Source organism: Silene latifolia, chromosome Y, assembly GCF_048544455.1.
Source record: "Silene latifolia isolate original U9 population chromosome Y, ASM4854445v1, whole genome shotgun sequence".
NCBI lineage: Eukaryota > Viridiplantae > Streptophyta > Magnoliopsida > Caryophyllales > Caryophyllaceae > Silene > Silene latifolia.
The window spans coordinates 185750483-185772283 of record NC_133538.1 but is presented as its reverse complement, the minus strand read 5'-3'; the positions used below and the strand labels follow the sequence as shown (position 1 = coordinate 185772283).

The 21801-nt window shown below is 39.8% G+C and overlaps 1 protein-coding gene across 1 annotated transcript; it reads right to left on the bottom strand.

The window, feature by feature from the left end:
- Positions 1-1797: 1797 nt before the first annotated feature.
- LOC141629609 (uncharacterized) lies at positions 1798-2661 on the bottom strand. Its single transcript, XM_074442584.1, has one exon. It carries the CDS (start codon positions 2659-2661, stop codon positions 1798-1800), a length of 864 nt encoding a protein of 287 aa, XP_074298685.1.
- Positions 2662-21801: the final 19140 nt, after the last annotated feature.

Below are 21801 nucleotides of genomic sequence, written 5' to 3'. Positions count from 1 at the left end.
GGTAAGGATCGTAATCGTATTATTTCCGTTCCACTTCGCCTCCTTTTATACGTGTCCCAGTAGCTCTAAAACGTGTAAGTTAACGCCGTTTCCGTTCCGATTTCGACATAGGTTCAAGCTCGGACGACCCGGACGCCGACTCTTACGTTGTTGACGATTCCATTGAAGATTAAGCGCTAAAAACGTAACGTCGACGACTGTCCTCGGTATTACGCTAAGATTTTTGCAGTCTTGTATGCTAGATTGGTCGGTAATTGCTTAAATGATTATAGGTTTTATTGGAGTTTTCGTTGCTATTACTCAATATATATGGAAAAACATGCTCGTAAAAAACAACATCCCGAGACACAAAAGACACCTTGCGTTTTAAATCGAACACTTTCCATCCTTTCTTACTTTGTGGATACCCAATGAAAATACATCGTTTTCCTCTCTCATTAAATTTATCTCGGGGCTTGTCCTTATTGTGATCATAGCATAGACTACCAAAGACCCGTAAATTGTCGAGTTTAGGCTTCTCACCGTGTAGGACTTCATAGGGGGTGAGTCCATCTAGCACTCGAGTTGGTGTTCGGTTAATAAGATACGCAGCAGTTAATACACAATCTCCCCAGAACTCTATTGGTAAATCCGCCTCAAAACGAAGGGCCCTAGACTTTTCTAATATGTGTCGATGCTTTCTTTCTACCCTTCCATTTTGCTGTGGCGTATCTACATTACTTGTCTGAAACAACATGCCACATTTACTGTAATATTCTCTCATAGTGCTTGACAAAAACTCAGTTCCATTATCACTTTGAACTACTTTTACTTGTTTCCCGAATTGAGTTTTTGCCATTTCACAAAACTTAATCAACAATTCACTTACTTCTCCTCTATCTCTCATTAAGAAAGCCCAGACAGCTCTACTACTATCATCCACAATTGTTAAGAAATAGTGTGCTTTAACAAGACTCTCAGCATGATAAGGACCTCAAATATCACAATGAACGAGGGAAAACAATTCACTACTGCGTTTATTATTTAATTTAAAAACCGAACGAGTTTGTTTGGCTCGACAACAAGAATCACAAACATCATTAATATTCCAAAATAAATCACACCTAACCAAAGGTGAAAAGAAGGTAAAATACTGCTTGAAGGATGCCCGAGTCGTCTATGCCAAAGCCTTATGTCACCCGTCATTTTTGTCCTTGCCACAGATTCTTCTCGCTCACTCTTCAAGTAATAAACCCCGTTCTTGAGCTCACCCCGTCCAATCTTCATCTTCGTAGACTAGTCCTGTATCACACAATAATTAGGATGAAATGTCACAATACAATTATTTTCCCTAATCAATTGTTGTACAGAAATGAAATCGCAAGTCAAGGACGGAACATAAAGGACATCATGTAAGACGAGATTTTGGCTTATTTCCACAGTTCCATATTCCGAAGCAATGATATGTGAACCATTAGGCAATCCCACGGTAGATGGTTTACCATCTACTCGACCTTTTAGCAATTCACGACGGCCCGTCATGTGATTAGACGCACCACTATCGATCAACCAATTACCATAACACATACCTGTCATCTTTTGGTTTTGACTACCTCCTGCCTTTCCTACAACTACACTTCGAAAAAGCTTAATTTTCTCTGCCGTCAAGTCACTTCGCTGTCCATCTCCTTCATTCGTTGTTGCAGCATTAGCACTTTGGTATTCTCCACCTCGTCCGCCGCCTCCTCTGCCTTGGCCACGGCCTCCTCTTCTTCCACGGCCTCGACCTCGCGACGGATATCCATGCTTTTCGTAGCACTAGTATTCTGTGTGCCATGCTTTCTTACAGTAGGTACATCGTGGAGGCTTAAATTCCTCCTTTTCATTATTCGATTCACTTGTGTTGGCTTGCACGGCCATGGCTGCTTCTATCACGTCTTCCTTGCCCTTTGTGACCGCCTTATGCCTTTCTTCACGTAACACAAGAGCATAGGCCCTGCTTAGTGAGGTCACATCGTCTTCCATAAGCAAGTTTGATCGTAGATGGCCATATTTTTCCGTGTCAAGTCCCATCAAAAACTGATGTACCTTTTCTTCTTCCCGTTCTTTGTTAAAGAACGTTGCTGCCCCGTATGTGCATGTCGGAATCTTGCTGTAATTATTTAACTCGTCCCATATTGATTTAAGACGGGTATAATAGTCGATGACAGTTTGTTCTTTTCCTTGTTTGCAACCGTGTAATTCTGCCTTCAATTGATGAACCCTCGGTGCGTTGCCAACCGCAAATCTTTCTTTAAGCTCTTTCCATATTTCTGGTACTGTACCAGAAAAGGTAATACTTGAATAGAGTCGTATCTCAATCGCGTTTCGTAACCATGCCTTAACCATGGCATTGCATTGATGCCACGCGATTGCCTCCAACGTTTCTTCCTCTCTAGGCACGGTTTCAGGTTTCGCAACGGTCCCTTCCACGAATGCCAATTTATTTTTCGCCTCGAGACCATTCTGAATTGCATATGCCCATAGTTCATAATTATCACCATCAAATTTGATTTGGGTTAAAGACAAAGCTGGTCCGTCTGTGGGATGGAGATACAGAGGTGAAGACGGCAATATCGCATCAATTTTCTTGCCGCTTCCATTGTTACCCTTACTGCCTCCGATGACAACAGTTCCTGTCATTGCTTTGTTATGTGATTAATTAATGATTTTTTTTTGAAAAAAAAAAAAAAAAAAAAAAGGATGATGATGAATTAAGAACTCAGGATCGAAAAACTGCTCTTAATGCCATAAAGAATTGGAATTGAGGAAGAAGAATTTTGTTTATTGATTGAATGAATTACAAGTTGCGTAGGACTTGGTGTATATACAACCTAAACCATATTTGCAAGATCTTATATTTCCTATCCTAAGCTCTAGAATATAGATAACCATATCACAATAACTTACCTAACAATTAACATATAAAATATCATATATCATATATTTGGAAATATATTCTCAATAGCGCATCATATCTCCACTTATTTGCTTCGAGACATTGTGGTAATGTACTAATGTGTTGTTTTAACCAAAGTTATAGCTGTAACATTGCAAGAACGTGTTGTAAACTTGCCTGAACACGTGACCATCTACCAATTGTTGATTTCCATCCAACGATGGTGTTCAAAAGAAGTGCATTTTCCTGACATTTTAGAATTGGAAGTATCAAATGATATTCTTACAATGTATTCGTTTTTAAATTCTCAAAGGTTCAGTATATTGTGACTCCAGTACCTGTATCTCAACATCATCCAAAATAATGCAGCTTACAAGCCTTACACCTGCTCCAATTTGAAACCCACCATTCAACTGATCGATCAATCACCATCCGATGCGACACCGTGTAACACCCCCATTTATTTAGGAGCCTTTAGCTAGACATTCCCAAATAAATAGCACTTTTACCATCTTGATTTCCCGAGGTAGTGAATAACAAAAACCAACTCACCAAAGTACTTTAAATTAAAAACTTTAATGATTACATGTTGATTACAAATTAACCAACTAAAACTTAATATAAATATTTACAACTCGCAGCGGAAATAAATAAAGTGATGTAATTATTCTATGTGATCTAGACTTCAACTACAGTCCAAGTCAAGCTCTCATCCCAATGCTCCCAAGTCAGATAATCTTTAGTACCTGTCAAATCTGCTTCCCATAAAACGGTTTACCGCAGGTGTTCACGAATACACAGTCAACCGCGAGGTTGAGTAGGAATAAAAATAAACAACAAGAACATACAATTATCAATCCAATTGAATTCACTTTCATTGCACAACTCCCTTAACAACGTGCTCACATTACTTTGGTACCCCTCCCTTAACAACTACCGCAATATGTAATAGTACCCCTCCCTCACAACGTACATATTACTATCTCCCAGTGTACAAACTCCCTCAACAACGTACACTGATCGTCCGCATTACTTTACACATTAGTCACAACCACAACCAACATAATTCATCCCGTCAACATTATCAATATAAACAATTCCAATTCTATCCACCTTGTCAATATTATTAAATACAACCAAAAAAAACAATATAATTCTCCCTTTTCAACATATGAACAATTCCACTTTAACATAAGTAATTCACCATACCAAACATAGATAATTAAAAGTCGAGTTGAGTAGGATTATCCCTACCTGATAAGCAAGCACTCCAATTATGCAATCCAATAATTAAAGCGAACAAATCCGATTATAAACACTTCACAATTTCCGTCGCCTATATAATAATAACAATTACAACAATTATAATTACTAACTCTATTTATTTATTTATTTATTCTTCTTATTATATAAATTATTCAAACCGACTCATTTATTTAATTATTACGATATTAAAGACCCGTTTATAAACTAACCCGAGTCACCCGACAAACCAAACCAAAACCCGCTTACAAACACCCAACTACACCCATAAAACCCGTCACAAACATCCCTCCTAAACCTCTCCTTCCACGCCACCACAGGCCACCACTCACACCACCCAAGCCCGACACCAGTAGCCTGCCGCACCCCGACTCCCGACAACCACCAACCTCCAGCTCCACCACCACCAGCAACCCAAAACACGCACGCCCTAATCCCCACGACACCAACAACACTCAGCTGATACCCCCATAAAACCCGCCCATAACCACCACTTAACACCACCTTCACTGCCACCTACAACCACTACTCAACTCCCTTATCCGCCCTCGACAAGAACCACCCAAAACCCCCTAACCCAGACCACCAACAACCACCATAATCCCCCCGAAAACCGCCTGCCCAGAATACGACCTCCTCCCCTGTTTTCGCCACCACCGACACAAACCACCATCCCTGACCACCCCAACACCACCAGCATGACTGACCACCTTCCCACGTCACAACCCCTCTATACCCAGGTCAAGACGAGGTCGATTAGGGGTTCAATTACCCATTCTAATCCCCCACGACCAAACCCGCATAACCCTAAACCCGCCACCTTTAACCGCTTCAAACACCACCCTATCACGGTCAACGACGGTCACTGAAGGTCAGGTCAAAGTCTCGGCAGTCCAAGGTTGCTCTAGGTCCAAAACACGCACGAGTCCTATGGTCGCTCCTAAGGTGTTACACGGTGGCTATTATTGTAACACCCCCATATTCAGAGGAGCCTTAACTAGGCCTTCCTTAGCATATAAGGGCGTTACCATCTCGTTTGCCCGAGGGTAGTAATAATCAAATGTCGATAAAAGAACTATTATATTATATTACAAGCGATTTAAACCAACAAACGATATGAAAGATACAACTCAAAGACTACTCGCTAAGACTACCGATCTCGTGAAGACTCATCCCGCCTGACTCCGGCTATCAACAACATCAGCACCTGCTAAGACCGACTGCTCACCATAAGGGATCACGACAGACACATAACAAACAAACAACCACACAAGGTCAGTACTGAGATAAAATACAACAATCGCAACTATAATTAACAACACAATACACGCTGCCATCCTCATACACAATCACGATAACCCAACCAACCTCCGTCACTGACTGTCCACCGGACCATCCCTGCCAGTGGGGGACCGCAGCCGTTCCCACCTAAGCCCCGCTCATCATATCGAGCGATAACCCTGTCCATTAATGTGCACATCCCCTTCCGTGGCGGGTTCCACGAAGGGCGAAACTAGGGCGTGAAGCCACTCCCGCAAGTGACTCCACTCAACCGAGAACGCATCTCGAGAACTAGAGACCACAACCACAATCACAATCACAGCCGTCACAATACAATTACGATATTAAACAACCACAATACAACCACAAAGACCGACACGCTAGACCATCTACAGAAACTGAGTAGGCGAACCTACCCTTAAGCAACCGCAACCAATCCATGTCGACAAACAACATATCCAGCGACCAAGCAAAGCCTATAACCACAATACAATTATCTATTACTAACAAGCAAACCCTAATCAGAAAGAACAAGGACACGGATGATGATTATGACATACCTATAGGGAGAAACTCAGCAAAAGACCGCTACCCGACTCAAGTGACGCTCTCCTAAGGCACAAGGATCTTCAAAAGGCTTCCATGGAGGTTTTGAGGTGAAGGGAAGGGAAAGAGGCGACTGAAGGATAGGAGGAAAGTGGCGGAAGTGATACGCGGATTTAACAAAACGCGATATAAAACCCTCGCTGAAAACTCGGTACTCGATCGAGTACCCAACATACTCGATCGAGTGGCCCCCTACTCGATCGAGTAACCTAGCTACTCGATTGAGTAGCCTCTACTCTATCGAGTACCACTCATAACACGCAACCCAAGATGGTTTTGGCACGCAATTCTAAGACTACTCCCGCTCCCAAGGTCAGTCAACGCTGGTCAAAGGGTCTCTAAAAGGGCGGGTATTACAGTCTTCCCTCCTTAAAAGAACTTCGTCCCCGAAGTTCAACTCACCCATCTCACGCACAAGACACGGAAAAACACGACATCACTAATCTTCCTGCTCAAATCACTGCTCCCTGGAAATATCGTCCCCCCCCCCCCCATGTCATTATCATCACCGTCTACGCTTTGTACCTATCGACTCTTACAACTATCATGCAAACAGTATCACCGTTAAATGTCACTCTATATGTATGCATCAATTCTTACAAATTATTATATATCAAACATCGACCTTGCCATACGAGCCAACACAAATGACCATCACTCATCATATGATAACGACTATCAACCCGAAACTTATCTCATGTCAACCTCATACTGCACAACTAACACCACTGTGTTACTCACTAATTCATTCTATTACGACACATCGCGCCACAACTAGCTCTTTATAACGGTCCTTTACAACATACTATCATATTCATTTCAATGAACTAAAGTAACCACTTACACTTCATATAAGCAATGTGACCAAAGTACTACAACGACAACAAAACATTGTAACGAGTAACAACATAACACAACAAAACATTGTAAACGTATAACCATATAACTTCAAATTCAGCCTTTTTATTTTGCGACATTACTCTTCCCCTCTAAAAGGAACTTCGTCCCCGAAGTTCACCACCAAAATTACAACACATTTTACTTATTACTTGATTCATAACATGTATTATAAACATATTATTTATTATCGACATTACTCGCTAAGCATAAACTCGTTAAATCACCAATCGTATACAAACCACCGGGATAACTTGCCGCCGTCGATAAAGCACGTTAGTATCGTATGCACAAACGTACGAGGAAATGTAACTTCAATGAATGAATGGTAATATGGCATATGTAATATTAAAACAATCAAGAAATCGCCGCCACTTCACTAATTGTTACAAACACGCATATAAAACCGAAACTTGACTTCCAACATATGAAATTAACGGTTCAAAGGTGTTACTACGCAGTAATAACCACATTAAACATCAAACTTGCAATTATAAAACAATTGAACATTTCTAATTTTCGAAAACCTCCTGTAACAGTGCTACTCGATCGAGTAGGTAGCGGTACTCGATCGAGTGCCATGCTACTTGATCGAGTGTCTTGGCTACTCGATCGAGTAGCCCACAGATCAGAATGATTTTTATCCCACTTTCCTGCAGCTACTCGATAGAGTACGGGGTACTCTGTCGAGTACCTACAGGTCACAGTGCCTTATAAGACTTGTCATAAGCCATCATACATAAACACAAAGGAAACATATAATCCGAGTCGGGATGACTCCCCTCCCAACATCCCGCAATAAGCTCAAAATATCCAATCCGGCCTTATGGCCAACAATACAAGTCCATAACTAAGTCTCAACGAAAACAACTACTAAAGTCTAACAACACTACCAACATCTAAACCAACTACCATCAACAAAGATAAGAACAAGGAGTATCACTCCTCCTGCTGCTGCTGCTGCTGCTCAACTATCACCTTATCATCACCACCACCGCCAGAAGTACCTGCTCCCGATGACCCAATCCCCGCATCCACTCCTGCTCCAACTCCCGGGATCACGTACCATGGGGTCAAGCCACCGTAGGCAAAGGACTGAGGTGTCCCCCACGTCGACTGATCCACCCCGTAGGAATGGAAAACCCCTGTGTAGTCCCCAACTCCACTCCACCAAACCGGATGCGGTCCCTCGGTCCCTATCCCCTTAGCGTATGCCATCTCGTGCATGTTCCGGATTGTCAAGGTAGATGACACTCTCTCCTCTAAGTAGCTGGATCGCGTCTCCGGGGTGTCGAGGTAAGGGTAGCACGGAAAAGGATCCTGCTACTGCTGTGGTGCTACCGGCCGTGGCCTAGTCTCCGAGGTCCTCTCCCATACTCGACGGGGTCCTCTCCCCAACCTAGGTCTCTCCACCGCCACGACCAACGCATTCTCGCCCTTCTTCGGCTCTGGCATCACCACGAGAAACGTGTCGTCGATGAGGTAGGTCTGCAGATGGCGGGGTCTATCAACATCCTCCTCCTCCTCCTCATCATCGGAGTCCACCGTCACTACCGCCGGCTCTAAGGGCTCCGTCGGTGGGAGGTGCTCAGGAGCTGGAATCTTCATCCAACTCACACCCCATGATACTGTCGTTTCGTACAAAAAATAAATACCTAAGTACTACTAACAGAAGTCAGCGGTAAGTAGGGTCGATCTCCACAGGGAGGCGGTTTACTATCTACTTGTCTATTCTATCTGTCTAATATCACAAGATGGGGGTTTTGATTACGTTGATTATACTAAAGAAGCTAAAGCAAGAGGTAACGGAATGCAAGAAATTAATAATAAGAGAAGGGAATATGCTAGGAGTCGGTCTACCGTGGCAGCTGTACTATCGGGTGTACTGAGGCGATTAGACAATTGATAAGAAGAGCTATGGTCGTCACCTTTCGGTCCTTAAACCGCCCTAGGGTCTCCTAACTTAGCTTTCACCCTTATTAGGTATTACCTATTGTAATTAAGCAAGCCTTCCCTTCCAATCTTTCGATCCAGGTCGGGGTTAACTACTTTTATAAATTGGTCTCCTGCATGCATACATTCAACCTAATAACAATTAAATTGCCTAATACAATTCTTATCGCCAGACTAATCTATTCAAGTCAATTATAACATGTTGCTACCACGGCTTCCCTAATCCTAACATACTAAGGGGATTTAGCTAGACATGGAAATAAGGAAAACTAGAATAAAAGAAATAAGAACAATAAACATTAAATTAAAGAGAGAAGGGAAGAAAGAATTACTGAATTAAAAGATCCGGAAATGAAGAACAAAAGTAACAGTAGCCAAAGTAACGTAATAGAAGTGTCAGGCGGAGAAAAAGAAAGAGAAAAAATGAGAGCCTTTACAAAGACATACTGACTTCCTATTTATAAGAAAATAGGATTTGCTAAACCTAATTGACGGAATTAAAGCAAAAAGCCCAGCCCGTAGCAAAATCCACTCGATCGAGTGGAATAAAACCACTCGATCGAGCAACTCAGGCTCAAAACTGGTCGATCGACCAGAATAGTTACTCGATCGACTAAAACAATAAATTCAAATGGTCGATCGACTAGATAAACTACTCGACCGCCTGATTATTCATCCTAAAACCACTCGATCGACTAATTAATTACTCGATCGAGTGGATCTTGACTTCAGCAGCTCATGATTCTCGTTAGTTTGACTTTGACTTGTCCTTTTAGCTCTCGAAAAGGCTTCACGCATCCCAAGACAGCTATAATTCCCGCTCCAAATCCACTCTTCCTCCAAATGCATGCAAAACGGACGGTAAATGGCTTGATTTCACTACTTTATGGTCCATTCCTGCAATTAAGACAAAATACACCAAAGTAGCATATTTTGGGCATTTCGTAGCATAAAACCACGATAAAAGCATAGAAATACGTGCATGAATTAGGCTAAAAAGACTATATAAAATGCACGTATCAAATCTCCCCAAACCAAACCTTCACTCGTCCTCGAGTAAAATAAATGCAAACTAATGGAACGGAAAAGATAACTCAGAGCTAGCTACAAATGCCCACTTAAGCCAATTTAATGCAAGCAAACTAGCACTTATAGCAAACAGTCAAATGCAAACGAGTTATAGGATGTTTATGAAAGTAGCTGAACCGTCGACCTTGCAAGACCTTTAACAATGGACTCTCACGGATCACTCTTCTCTCACGAAGCAAAGGGTGAACATATATATGTAAGAGAGAAAGAAAAATAGTCACTCACCTAGACTACGACCCACATAAACATGCATGCAACTAATATGATAAACAATTCTAGCTACCGTACACACATTCAAACCCAACAAGGTCCTGTCACAGCCGAGGGCTTACAAAAATATGGTAAAGTGAGGCAATGGGTAAGAAAAGGCAAAATATTTATGGGAATGTGGAGGTATAGGCGGCCAAGCTAGTACCTAAACAAAACCATATATCAACATCTGTTTCCAACTCAATTATGAATAAATACATGCCCTTCATTTGGCACAAAACTCACCAAACCGAACTAGAAACACTCCTCAAATGATATAAATAAAACATAGGAGCAGAAACCGTCAACAACCAAACAACATCTTTTTTTTTCAAATTTTTCCTTTCTTTTTCTATTTTTTTTTCGGTTTCTTCTTTTCTCCTTTTTCGAATTTTTTTTCTCTTTTTCATTTTCGAATTCCTTTTTTTTTTCAACTTCTTTTTTTTCTTTTTCAAGTCTTTTTCATCATCCTCCTTTTCTTCATAAGTTACCAACTCCGAATCAATAGATGCAAGCCAAACTTGATACAATAGACAATATACCGCAGAACAATCTAAACTAGCTTGACAAGGCAGGCTAAATTTGGAATGTAGCTAAGGGTCAACAGGAAAATTTGGCTAATGTGGAGTTTAATGGGTAAAAATGAAAGAAAGGGAAATTGTAAGCACCTCCCTGCATGTGACACCAACCACTAACCCGAATGTATGAAGGCAAAAAGCAATTGAATTTCATATACGTGCAAATTAATGAACATGCTATGCAAGGAGTAACTACCAACAATCCTACATGAAACTGGTCATAAATGACACCAGTTTATAAGGCTCTAATTCCTTAGAAATTATAAGTAGGTTGCCAAAATTTCAGGTCAAGTCTATTCGTTCAGCTAAATTAAACATTAACTCGTAGATATGCAATAAGACAAAGCTAAAAGATAACAGTCTAATGCAAGGCTTAAGCAAAAAGACAGATATAGTGCAATTTCATCATAGAAATCTACCGTTCCGACTCAACCTACATGATAAAATAAACGTGAAATTTTTTTTGATTTTTCAATTTTTTAAATTTTTATAGAATTTTTGAGTTTTTAACAAAAATAAACAACAATGCAAACATAAATTAAACGTGATAACTAAAATACAATGAAAACAAAATGCAGACATAGATATGGATGCAAAACCTCCCCAAACCAAACCGTACAATGCCCCCATTGTACCAAAACATGGAAAGGAAATGCAAACTGAAGGAGAAAGAGAGTAAATACGGAAAAACTCACAAATGCGCGAATAAAGGGACCTCCCCAAACCGACCATGAACATGGGAGGTTGCTAAAAGGTCCGGAAAACCGTCTCAGGAAGCTAATCCAAGTCAAATACACTCGATAGCAAATGAACAGTAGCTGATCGAGTAGAGTGGGCATCCAAAACTGCTCTATTGAGGAGAAAAACAGTCGATCGAGCAGTTCTCTATCTGCAGGTGGTCGATCGAGTAAATATTTCACTCGATCGAGTGAATTCATCAGCAAAAGTGCTCGATCGAGTAGGGAAACTACTCGATCGAGTGATTCCCAGCGTGTTCCCTGCAAAACGTAATTAAAAACGGCCCGCAAACTAACTAAACAAGCATACTAAGATAGTCTATGGTATAAAAACCATTTATTACAACTGAAAGTTAATAAAATGCAAAATAAAATAAAATTATCCGGGTTGCCTCCCGGGTAGCGCTAGCTTGATCCAGTCCTACTCGACCTCCTTTTTCTTCGAGCCTTTATAATCACCGCAATCAAAACATTTCAAAGCGCAAAGACATTAGATCGTACATCTGCGCATGTGCTACACAAAAGCATAAGTAGCACCAAAGTGGAATAAAGAGATAGGAAATAAAATTAAACAACCGTTTAAGTCGAACAAATTTCCTATGCGAACTCCTAAATTTATCCACAAAATAAAGGAGCGCGGGAGCAATCGTCAATATAGTAAGGATTCGTTTTGGATTAACAAAATTAAGACAACGGGGATGGTGAATAATCGCTAATTTATTCGTTCACATGGGAGGGGGTATAGCATTAATGGAAGAAGCATGAATCAAACGGGGCAATATGCTATTAAAACAAACAATAATAAGATTATCGTCTACTACCTCAGGTTGGTCGCTCTCAACAACGGAATCACTGACAAGGGAATGCATTACCTCATCCGTGCTAGGAGCAAGTACCGACTCAGCTGTCCTTTCGTCGCCCTCAGTGGAATTCGTCCCGTAAATCTCGGCCTCGAGTGCATCTAACTCGGCTTTGAATAAGGGAGATTCACCGTAACCATTGTCGTCATCAAAATCGTCATCTAAATCAAACCCATATGACGGATCAAAGCTCCCAATGGCCAATTCAGTCGATCGAGCAGAAAAATCACTCGATCGACCAATTTCCTCCTGAATTCCACTCGATCGAGTGGAAATATCACTCGATCGAGCACTCTCTCCTGGAAAATCACTCGATCGACCAATATACGTCACTCGATTGAGTGATTCCTCCTGTACAGGGCTGAAATCTTCGCGTAAGGCATTGAAATATGATAGAAACTCGTCATCCGAGTCATAGAGGTCATCCTCAGCATTGGGCAACACGGTTTCTTTGTGGGAAAAACCGCTCTCGGTTAAGTACACCTCTTCTGGTTGCCAACTATCCGACTCAGCTGTTAACTGAGCTATTTGTGACTCCAACTCAAGGATTTGAGCTTCCCTACGTCTATCACTCTCTTCCATACGTCTGGCGTATCCTTGCGCTTGGAATGCAAGTGTGTCCAACAAAGATTTCAGCTCCGCAATCTCTTCTTCTTGTATATCAGGAGGATCTTGTTGCGGTGGCCATTGATAGGGTGGTTGTGGCAGCACAACTACAGCTGCTTGGCTATCTCTACTGCGCTGCTTGAACGCGTAAACTTCGTCATTCTCTGCTAAACAAAAAACTGCATCATGCCCAGCAGCACCACATCTCCCACAGTAAATCACCTGCTGTTCCATATAATAGGACATTGGTGATGGGTCAAAGGTACTCAAGCCTTCCCTTTGACGATCTTTCACCTAGAACTGTCTAGGTAGTACCTGTAAGGCCTATCAAAACAGCACTAAAGGAAAAAGATTAAAACGGCCTCAAGGGAAAAATCCCCTGAGGCTAGAAACAGATAAAATGAAACAATTAAATAAATAGATGCCTCCCCGGCAACGGCGCCAAAATTTGATACTGTCGTTTCGTACCAAAAATAAATACCTAAGTACTACTAACAGAAGTCAGCGGTAAGTAGGGTCGATCTCCACAGGGAGGCGGTTTACTATCTACTTGTCTATTCTATCTGTCTAATGTCACAAAGTGGGGGTTTTGATTACGTTGATTATACTAAAGAAGGTAAAGAAAGAGGTAACGGAATGCAAGAAATTAATAATAAGAGAAGGGAATATGCTAGGAGTCGGTCTACCGTGGCAGCTGTACTATCGGGTGTACTGAGGCGATTAGACTATTGATAAGAAGAGATATGGTCGTCACCTTTCGGTCCTTAAACCGCCCTAGGGTCTCCTAACTTAGCTTTCGCCCTAATTAGGTATTACCTATTGTAATTAAGCAAGCCTTCCCTTCCAATCTTTCGATCCAGGTCGGGGTTAACTACTTTTATAAATTGGTCTCCTGCATGCATACATTAAACCTAATAACAATTAAATTGCCTAATACAATTCTTATCGCCAGACTAATCTATTCAAGTCAATTATAACATGTTGCTACCACGACTTCCCTAATCCTAACATACTAAGGGGATTTAGCTAGACATGGAAATAAGGAAAACTAGAATAAAAGAAATAAGAACAATAAACATTAAATTAAAGAGAGAAGGGAAGAAAGAATTACTGAATTAAAAGATCCGGAAATGAAGAAAAAAAGTAACAGTAGTCAAAGTAACGTAATAGAAGTGTCAGGCGGAGAAAAAGAAAGAGAAAAAATGAGAGCCTTTACAATGACATACTGACTTCCTATTTATAAGAAAATAGGATTTGCTAAACCTAATTGACGGAATTAAAGCAAAAAGCCCAGCCCGTAGTAAAATCCACTCGATCGAGTGGAATAAAACCACTCGATCGAGCAACTCAGGCTCAAAACTGGTCGATCGACCAGAATAGTTACTCGATCGACTAAAACAATAAATGCAAATGGTTGATCGACTAGATAAACTACTCGACCGCCTGATTATTCATCCTAAAACCACTCGATCGACTAATTAATTACTCGATCGAGTGGATCTTGACTTCAGCAGCTCATGATTCTCGTTAGTTTGACTTTGACTTGTCCTTTTAGCTCTCGAAAAGGCTTCACGCATCCCAAGACAGCTATAATTCCCGCTCCAAATCCACTCTTCCTCCAAATGCATGCATAACGGACGGTAAATGGCTTGATTTCACTACTTTATGGTCCATTCCTGCAATTAAGACAAAATACACTAAAGTAGCATATTCGGGGCATTTCGTAGCATAAAACCACGATAAAAGCATAGAAATATGTGCATGAATTAGGCTAAAAAGACTATATAAAATGCACGTATCACCCCACACCCTCCAAGCTAAGCTACCATCAGCCAAAGTCCTCAACCATTTCAGGTCGAGATAGTACTCACGATCCATAGTGGGCACTGGGGTAGCTAGAGGCATGTACTCCGAAGAAGCCTCGAAAGAGGTTAGCTTTTCAGCTAAACGAGTGGCGATGGCGCCACAACTCAAGTACCGGGAAGAGGCAGTGGCCATCAAGGTAAGGGCAGCACAAACCATCGAAGGAGCATTAAAGACCATTTTCCTGGTCCGGTCGGGGTTCAAGTAAGACATCAGAAGTAACACCTCATGGTTGTTCAGCTTACTGATATCCGGTCGATCATAAAGGAGGTTCGAGAGAGAACGAAGAAAGATCCTCAATGTGACATGCTGAACATCATTAATCAGCATGTTACTCGAGGTGGGGGCTGGTTTCTCGGTCAGACAAGGCATTAGGCGGCATACACCGCACTCAGCAGGGATATCGGTGATGGAGTCCTTGGGAGGCTTGGCCAACCCAAGGTGACAAGCAAATTGGTCCATAGAAAGCAAGAAACTAGTGTTCATCAACCGAAACTCAACGGTCTGGCCAGCGAGTCATAGATAAAGGAGCTCATAAACTCCAAGGTAAGAAAAGGATAAGAGTGTTTCCTCAGCCTATACAAACCCATAAGGCCCAAGGTCTCAAATATGTGACGGACATCCGTCTCTATCTCCAATTCCTCCAACAAAGTAGTATACACCTCGTTGGTCTCATCTTGCGTTTTTGTAAAACTACAAAACGCTCTCGCTGTTTGAAATCAACAAAAACCACAGAAGGGTACTCCGGAACTGCGGGTACCACAGGTCCACTCCCTTCCCCCATCTCAGGTGGATTACCCCTCCCCCGTTTACTTTGACGAGTTCCTATGTTCAGTCTCGGCATCTGTTTCAGCATGTGACTTAAGCAACTTGCATAAACACATAAAGCATATACTTCATGTAATTTGGACTTTACATACTCAGTTAGGCACTCAAATTCACCAACAAATTCGACATGTGAAGCACATAATTCATGCCATTAACTTTGAATATTCATCTAGGTACACATATTCACCAGCAGTCTCCCAAATTTGATATATATAAACTCAGTTTACAGCTATTCATAAGCCACAGTTGTGAACGATTTATCATGGTGAATACACATGCTCAACAAATTCGAATATCCTAGCGTGATTCTAAAGGTTGTTCCAAACACACTTCTAATCACATGTGAGGCATTGTTACTAGTTCATGGAAAAGAGTAACTTAGAACATATCATCATCACCCTTCAATATTATGAACAACAACTTAATTAAATTTTTCAGACGGTCTTTACAGCTGTAACAATTTTGGCATATTTTTCATCAATTATCGTCTCTATTATCATATTGAAGTTCAATCTTCACTTAAACAGTCATATACCACACCAAATTCCAATTATATATCACGAATTTCCACTTGAGGCACTTTTAAGACGGTGTTTTAAGGCAACTTCCTAAGGTAAAAATCATCAAAATCCATCTTTCAACATGATATAAACAATACATAGGACTCAATTTTACCATCTAACCATTATAAAACAACAAAAAATCAATTTCAATTTTGGAAACCCTAGAAATTTCGGGTTCAATTTTTGCAATTTCAAGTCTAATTTACAGCAATTAGTCATCAACAAACATGAAATGAAGGCATGTGAATCATATTGCAACTATTAAAAGCAACAATCTATCCATATGAATCGAAAATTTCAGATTTTATCCTTATTCCAACACATCCAAATCAATAAATCATGTAAATTAGGAAGAAAAGCATACCTTGATTGAGTAGCAAAGTAAAGAAACGAAATTAAACAAGGAAATCAACCCCAAGAATCACCACTAACCCAAGAGTATGAGAGATTTTGAGAGGATTGTAGACTTAGGTTTTCAAAATATAGGAGATGAATGGGAGGAATAGAAAGAATAAGGGTTTTAAGAAACCCGTAAGTCTCACTATACAGTAACCTACTCGATCGAGTGCCTAGGGTACTCGATCGAGTACCACCCTACTCGATCGAGTAGGAGCCATTTCGTCGAGTTTCTGCAGGGAATCTTTCCACATCCCGACGTCATCGCTTCCTAACTAGATCGAGTGAGGTCTACTCGGTCTAGTAAGCACTCGCACTCGGTCAAGTATAGTTAAGTACTCGGTCAGAAATACGAAGAAAATTGAAGATACCTGCAAAACAACACCGCGTGTCGATTCTAAACTAAGTTCGGAATTCGGCACTAATTATCACATTCGATCACGTTTTACAATCATTACTCAAGCATTAAGCATCGTCTCGACAAATAAGGTGTACGTCACATTACGCTACACAATTACCCAACTCGGTTTACCTGTTACCGAGTCCCTCATAAACATAAGTACGTCATTATATAACACTTAAACTTGTCTTAACATATCGCTACCAAACTCGCGTTCACAATAATTGTATACTCTTCATAACAAATCAATCTATCCATGTTCTCCAATACAATTATAAGCAATTCATTTTACACAAATCGATTGTCATGCAGCGGAAAAGTTTCAACTAACTAACAAAGCATATATACATTACCATATGCTATGATTCAAATTATAACTCAACAATTCTATAACCATCATCATCGTACACACGGCAGGGTTTATAGGCTCGTACATGACTACCGTCACCATCAACTTAAGCAAACACCAACATGTTCATCCTTCTATTATAGCACACCCATTCACATTCCCAAGCATTTCTATCGAATAGACTTTTGTCACGTATCTCAAAATCATCATACAAGCTCACTAATCATGCCAACTCTTCACTAAACATGGCCCAAATACAGCTATCACATCCTTATTAACGCTAACTAAGGCTCAACTACAAGTAGCTCCGACACAATTAGCATACACGTCACACATATACACACGGACTCCACATTCCCGTACCATGTGACTGGCTTAAGCATCATGGGGCCAAGATTTTGAAATGAGGGCGCCTACTCACCCAAAACCTAGCATCAGCTGGGGCTCCCATTACACATACACCAGGTTCATTTTACTAGACTCCCTGCGTTCATTATGTTCATTTGTTACAGGATACAAAATCGTCGCTCTGATACCACTTTGTAACACCCCCATATTCAGAGGAACCTTAACTAGGCCTTCCTTAGCATATAAGGGCGTTACCATCTCGGTTGCCCGAGGGTAGTAATAATCAAATGTCGATAAAAGAACTATTATATTATATTACAAGCGATTTAAACCAACAAACGATATGAAAGATACAACTCAAAGACTACTCGCTAAGACTACTAAATCTCGTGAAGACTCATCCCTGCCCAGACTCCAGCTATCAACAACATCAGCACCTGCTAAGACCGACTGCTCACCATAAGGGATCACGGCAGACACATAACAAACAAACAACCACACAAGGTCAGTACTGAGATAAAATACAACAATCGCAACTATAATTAACAACACAATACACGCTGCCATCCTCATACACAATCACGATAACCCAACCAACCTCCGTCACTGACTGTCCACCGGACCATCCCTGCCAGTGGGGGACCGCAGCCGTTCCCACCTAAGCCCCGCTCATCATATCGAGCGATAACCCTGTCCATTAATGTGCACATCCCCTTCCGTGGCGGGTTCCACGAAGGGCGAAACTAGGGCGTGAAGCCACTCCCGCAAGTGACTCCACTCAACCGAGAACGCATCTCGAGAACTAGAGACCACAACCACAATCACAATCACAGCCGTCACAATACAATTACGATATTAAACAACCACAATACAACCACAACGACCGCCGCGCTAGACCATCTACAGAAACTGAGTAGGCGAACCTACCTTTAAGCAACCGCAACCAATCCATGTCGACAAAAAACATATCCAGCGACCAAGCAAAGCCTATAACCACAATACAATTATCTATTACTAACAAGCAAACCCTAACTGTAAAGAACAAGGACACGGATGATGATTATGACATACCTATAGGGAGAAACTCAGCAAAAGACCGCTACCCGACTCAAGTGACGCTCTCCTAAGGCACAAGGATCTTCAAAAGGCTTCCATGGAGGTTTTGAGGTGAAGGGAAGGGAAAGAGGCGACTGAAGGATAGGAGGAAAGTGGCGGAAGTGATACGCGGATTTAACAAAACGCGATATAAAACCCTCGCTGAAAACTCGGTACTCGATCGAGTACCCAACATACTCGATCGAGTGGCCCCCTACTCGATCGAGTAACCTAGCTACTCGATCGAGTAGCCTCTACTCTATCGAGTACCACTCATAACACGCAGCCCAAGATGGTTTTGGCACGCAGTTCTAAGACTACTCCCGCTCCCAAGGTCAGTCAACGCTTGTCAAAGGGTCTCTAAAAGGGCGGGTATTACAATTATAACCATGGTTTAGAAGCTATAAAAATAATTAAGTTTAAGACAGTTTTTACCTTTTATCGTTTAATTGCTCTTCCGTTTCCAAAAGCTCCTTATTTTTCTTTATGAATTGTGAATTATATTTTCAGATTTATCATGGTATTTATAGTGTAAGATTATAGAGAATACGAGGTCAATTAGGAAACTATTATGACTTACCTTATTCTAATTAGTATAGGAATTGCTATTACTATTATATTATTATTATCATATATTAATCTTATCATAACTAGGATTTCCTCACACAATATTTACTAATTTATTACTGCTTCAACTTTATTATTGCCTCAACTTTATTATTATTATTATTATTATTATTATTATTATTATTATTATTATTATTATTATTATTATTATTATTATTATTATTATTATTATTATTATTATTATTATTATTATTATTATTATTATTATTATTATTATTATTATTATTATTATTATTATTATAATTACCTTTATATATTATTATTTCCTTATTATATTATTATTAATTTCCCGATATAAATCCCGATTACACTCATACCAATTTAATAAGTTTCGGTCTAATAAACAATAGCACACGGCCCATATTATATTAGCTAAACCCAATTCCTGACTTGTATACTTAATTTATTATTTAATTAACGTCTTACTTGTATTTATTATTAAAAATGTCACTTAATCAATTATTAAATTACATAAACTATTTTTATAAATTATTATTAAAATACGGAGTATTACAGTCTTCCCCCCTTAAAATGAACTTCGTCCCGAAGTTGCCCACAACTTCTACCACAACACTTATAACTATGCACCATCCAACACAATCACCCATTCACGATTATCAACCACACCAATCTTATCAACAATAACTCGAAACATTCGTAGTATTACATTCCTTCCCCCTAAAAATAAACTTTGTCCTCGAAGTTCGGAATATCAGCAATAGGAACAATCAAATCATTATTGTAATGCCATAAAACATAAAACACACATCGTAATATAAAACAATTATTATTTCCAACACAACACTCATTAATGGCTAAATGAATAACAAAATCCTTGATTTACTTCTAAATAGCAAAACCACAACATACCGTATACTCGAACTAAATTTATTTAAACTCAACTACTTTACTCAACTACCGACGAATACATTTCCAGAATAAATAATAATCTATAACAAAATACACATAATTGTTTAGTCTTTTCTTAATAAGATATCTAACTTAAACATGGATGCAACTAATATAAATATTTAGGCTTAGGGAAACTCATTCCGCATATCACTGGACATGTCATCCTACTTCACATAATTTACAACATCAAAATATCAAGAGATGAGAAAATGACTTATAGAAACTTTAGCATAGAGCTTGCATTTTCAAGATTAACAAAACATAGTACAACTTCCAAAAATCGTTAATAAATAATAAATTAATGACTCCTTGAGTACTTATACTTTATGGAAAACACAGAGAGTTAATAACCATGAGAAAAATAATCAAGTCAAAAACTCATAAAATCAATTTATAATGCATTTTACAAACTACTTGGTCGAAACAGAAATTTTACAGCAACTTGTCAGAAACTTAGATCAACTTGTAAAAATCACTATTAATTGTCAAAAATTTAAATTACGACACGGCTTATCAATTTGAAAACTTAAATGAGTCTATTAAACATTAGAGCTGGAATTATAACAAATCATTAAGTAGTTTTTAAATGGCAAATTTTACAAAAGCATGGCGCGAAAACACAACTGTACAGGGACATTCCGACCACTGTCCACTAAAATATTTATTTCTCCTAAACCGTATATTATTTGAACATGAGATCAGTGGCATATGAAATCTAACTCAGAAAGGTATCACATATAAAAATATCGTATAAGAATTTTAAACAGACAGTAAATGACAGCCAAAACAATCAAGGGTAAAATCTTGTGAAATCAACCAAACTAGCATTCTTCACAATCTTCACAATTCCACACAACAATTAATACTTCACAGTCAGTGATTCATCCCAAAATTCTGGTTCAACAAGTATGGAAGGAGGTGATAGAGAGATGGAAGAGACGAAATAGCACTCCCTTGAGACCACTGGATGCTCATTGGATGGCTACTGTGCCGGTATAGATTCATTATAGTTTGCTTGTTCTCATATTTGAGCTTGTATTTGGAACATTGTATACCTTATTTTTTTATTAATATATACTTACCTTTCACCAAAAAAAAATTAATACTTCACATGTTTAATCATATTAACTCATTCCACATACATGCCCACATACTTTCCCCATATCAACAATGCTTGTAAAAATCATATCACACCCCTCCTCCGTAAAATAAGGTTACGCCCCCGTAACCGCAACCATTAATGACAACAATACGCAACCAAGACAAACAGAATCCCTAAGAGAAATATATTCATTTTAATATACCCCACACTCTCAAGTATTCTCTCAAGGTTACCGGTTCAAAACTGGAAGGGCCGGAAGTTTGGTGTGAGGGGCCCTACTCA

Bases quoted from the DNA above. Each gene is read 5' to 3' on its own strand.
- LOC141629609 (XM_074442584.1), bottom strand. From the start codon at position 2,661: ATGACAGGAACTGTTGTCATCGGAGGCAGTAAGGGTAACAATGGAAGC.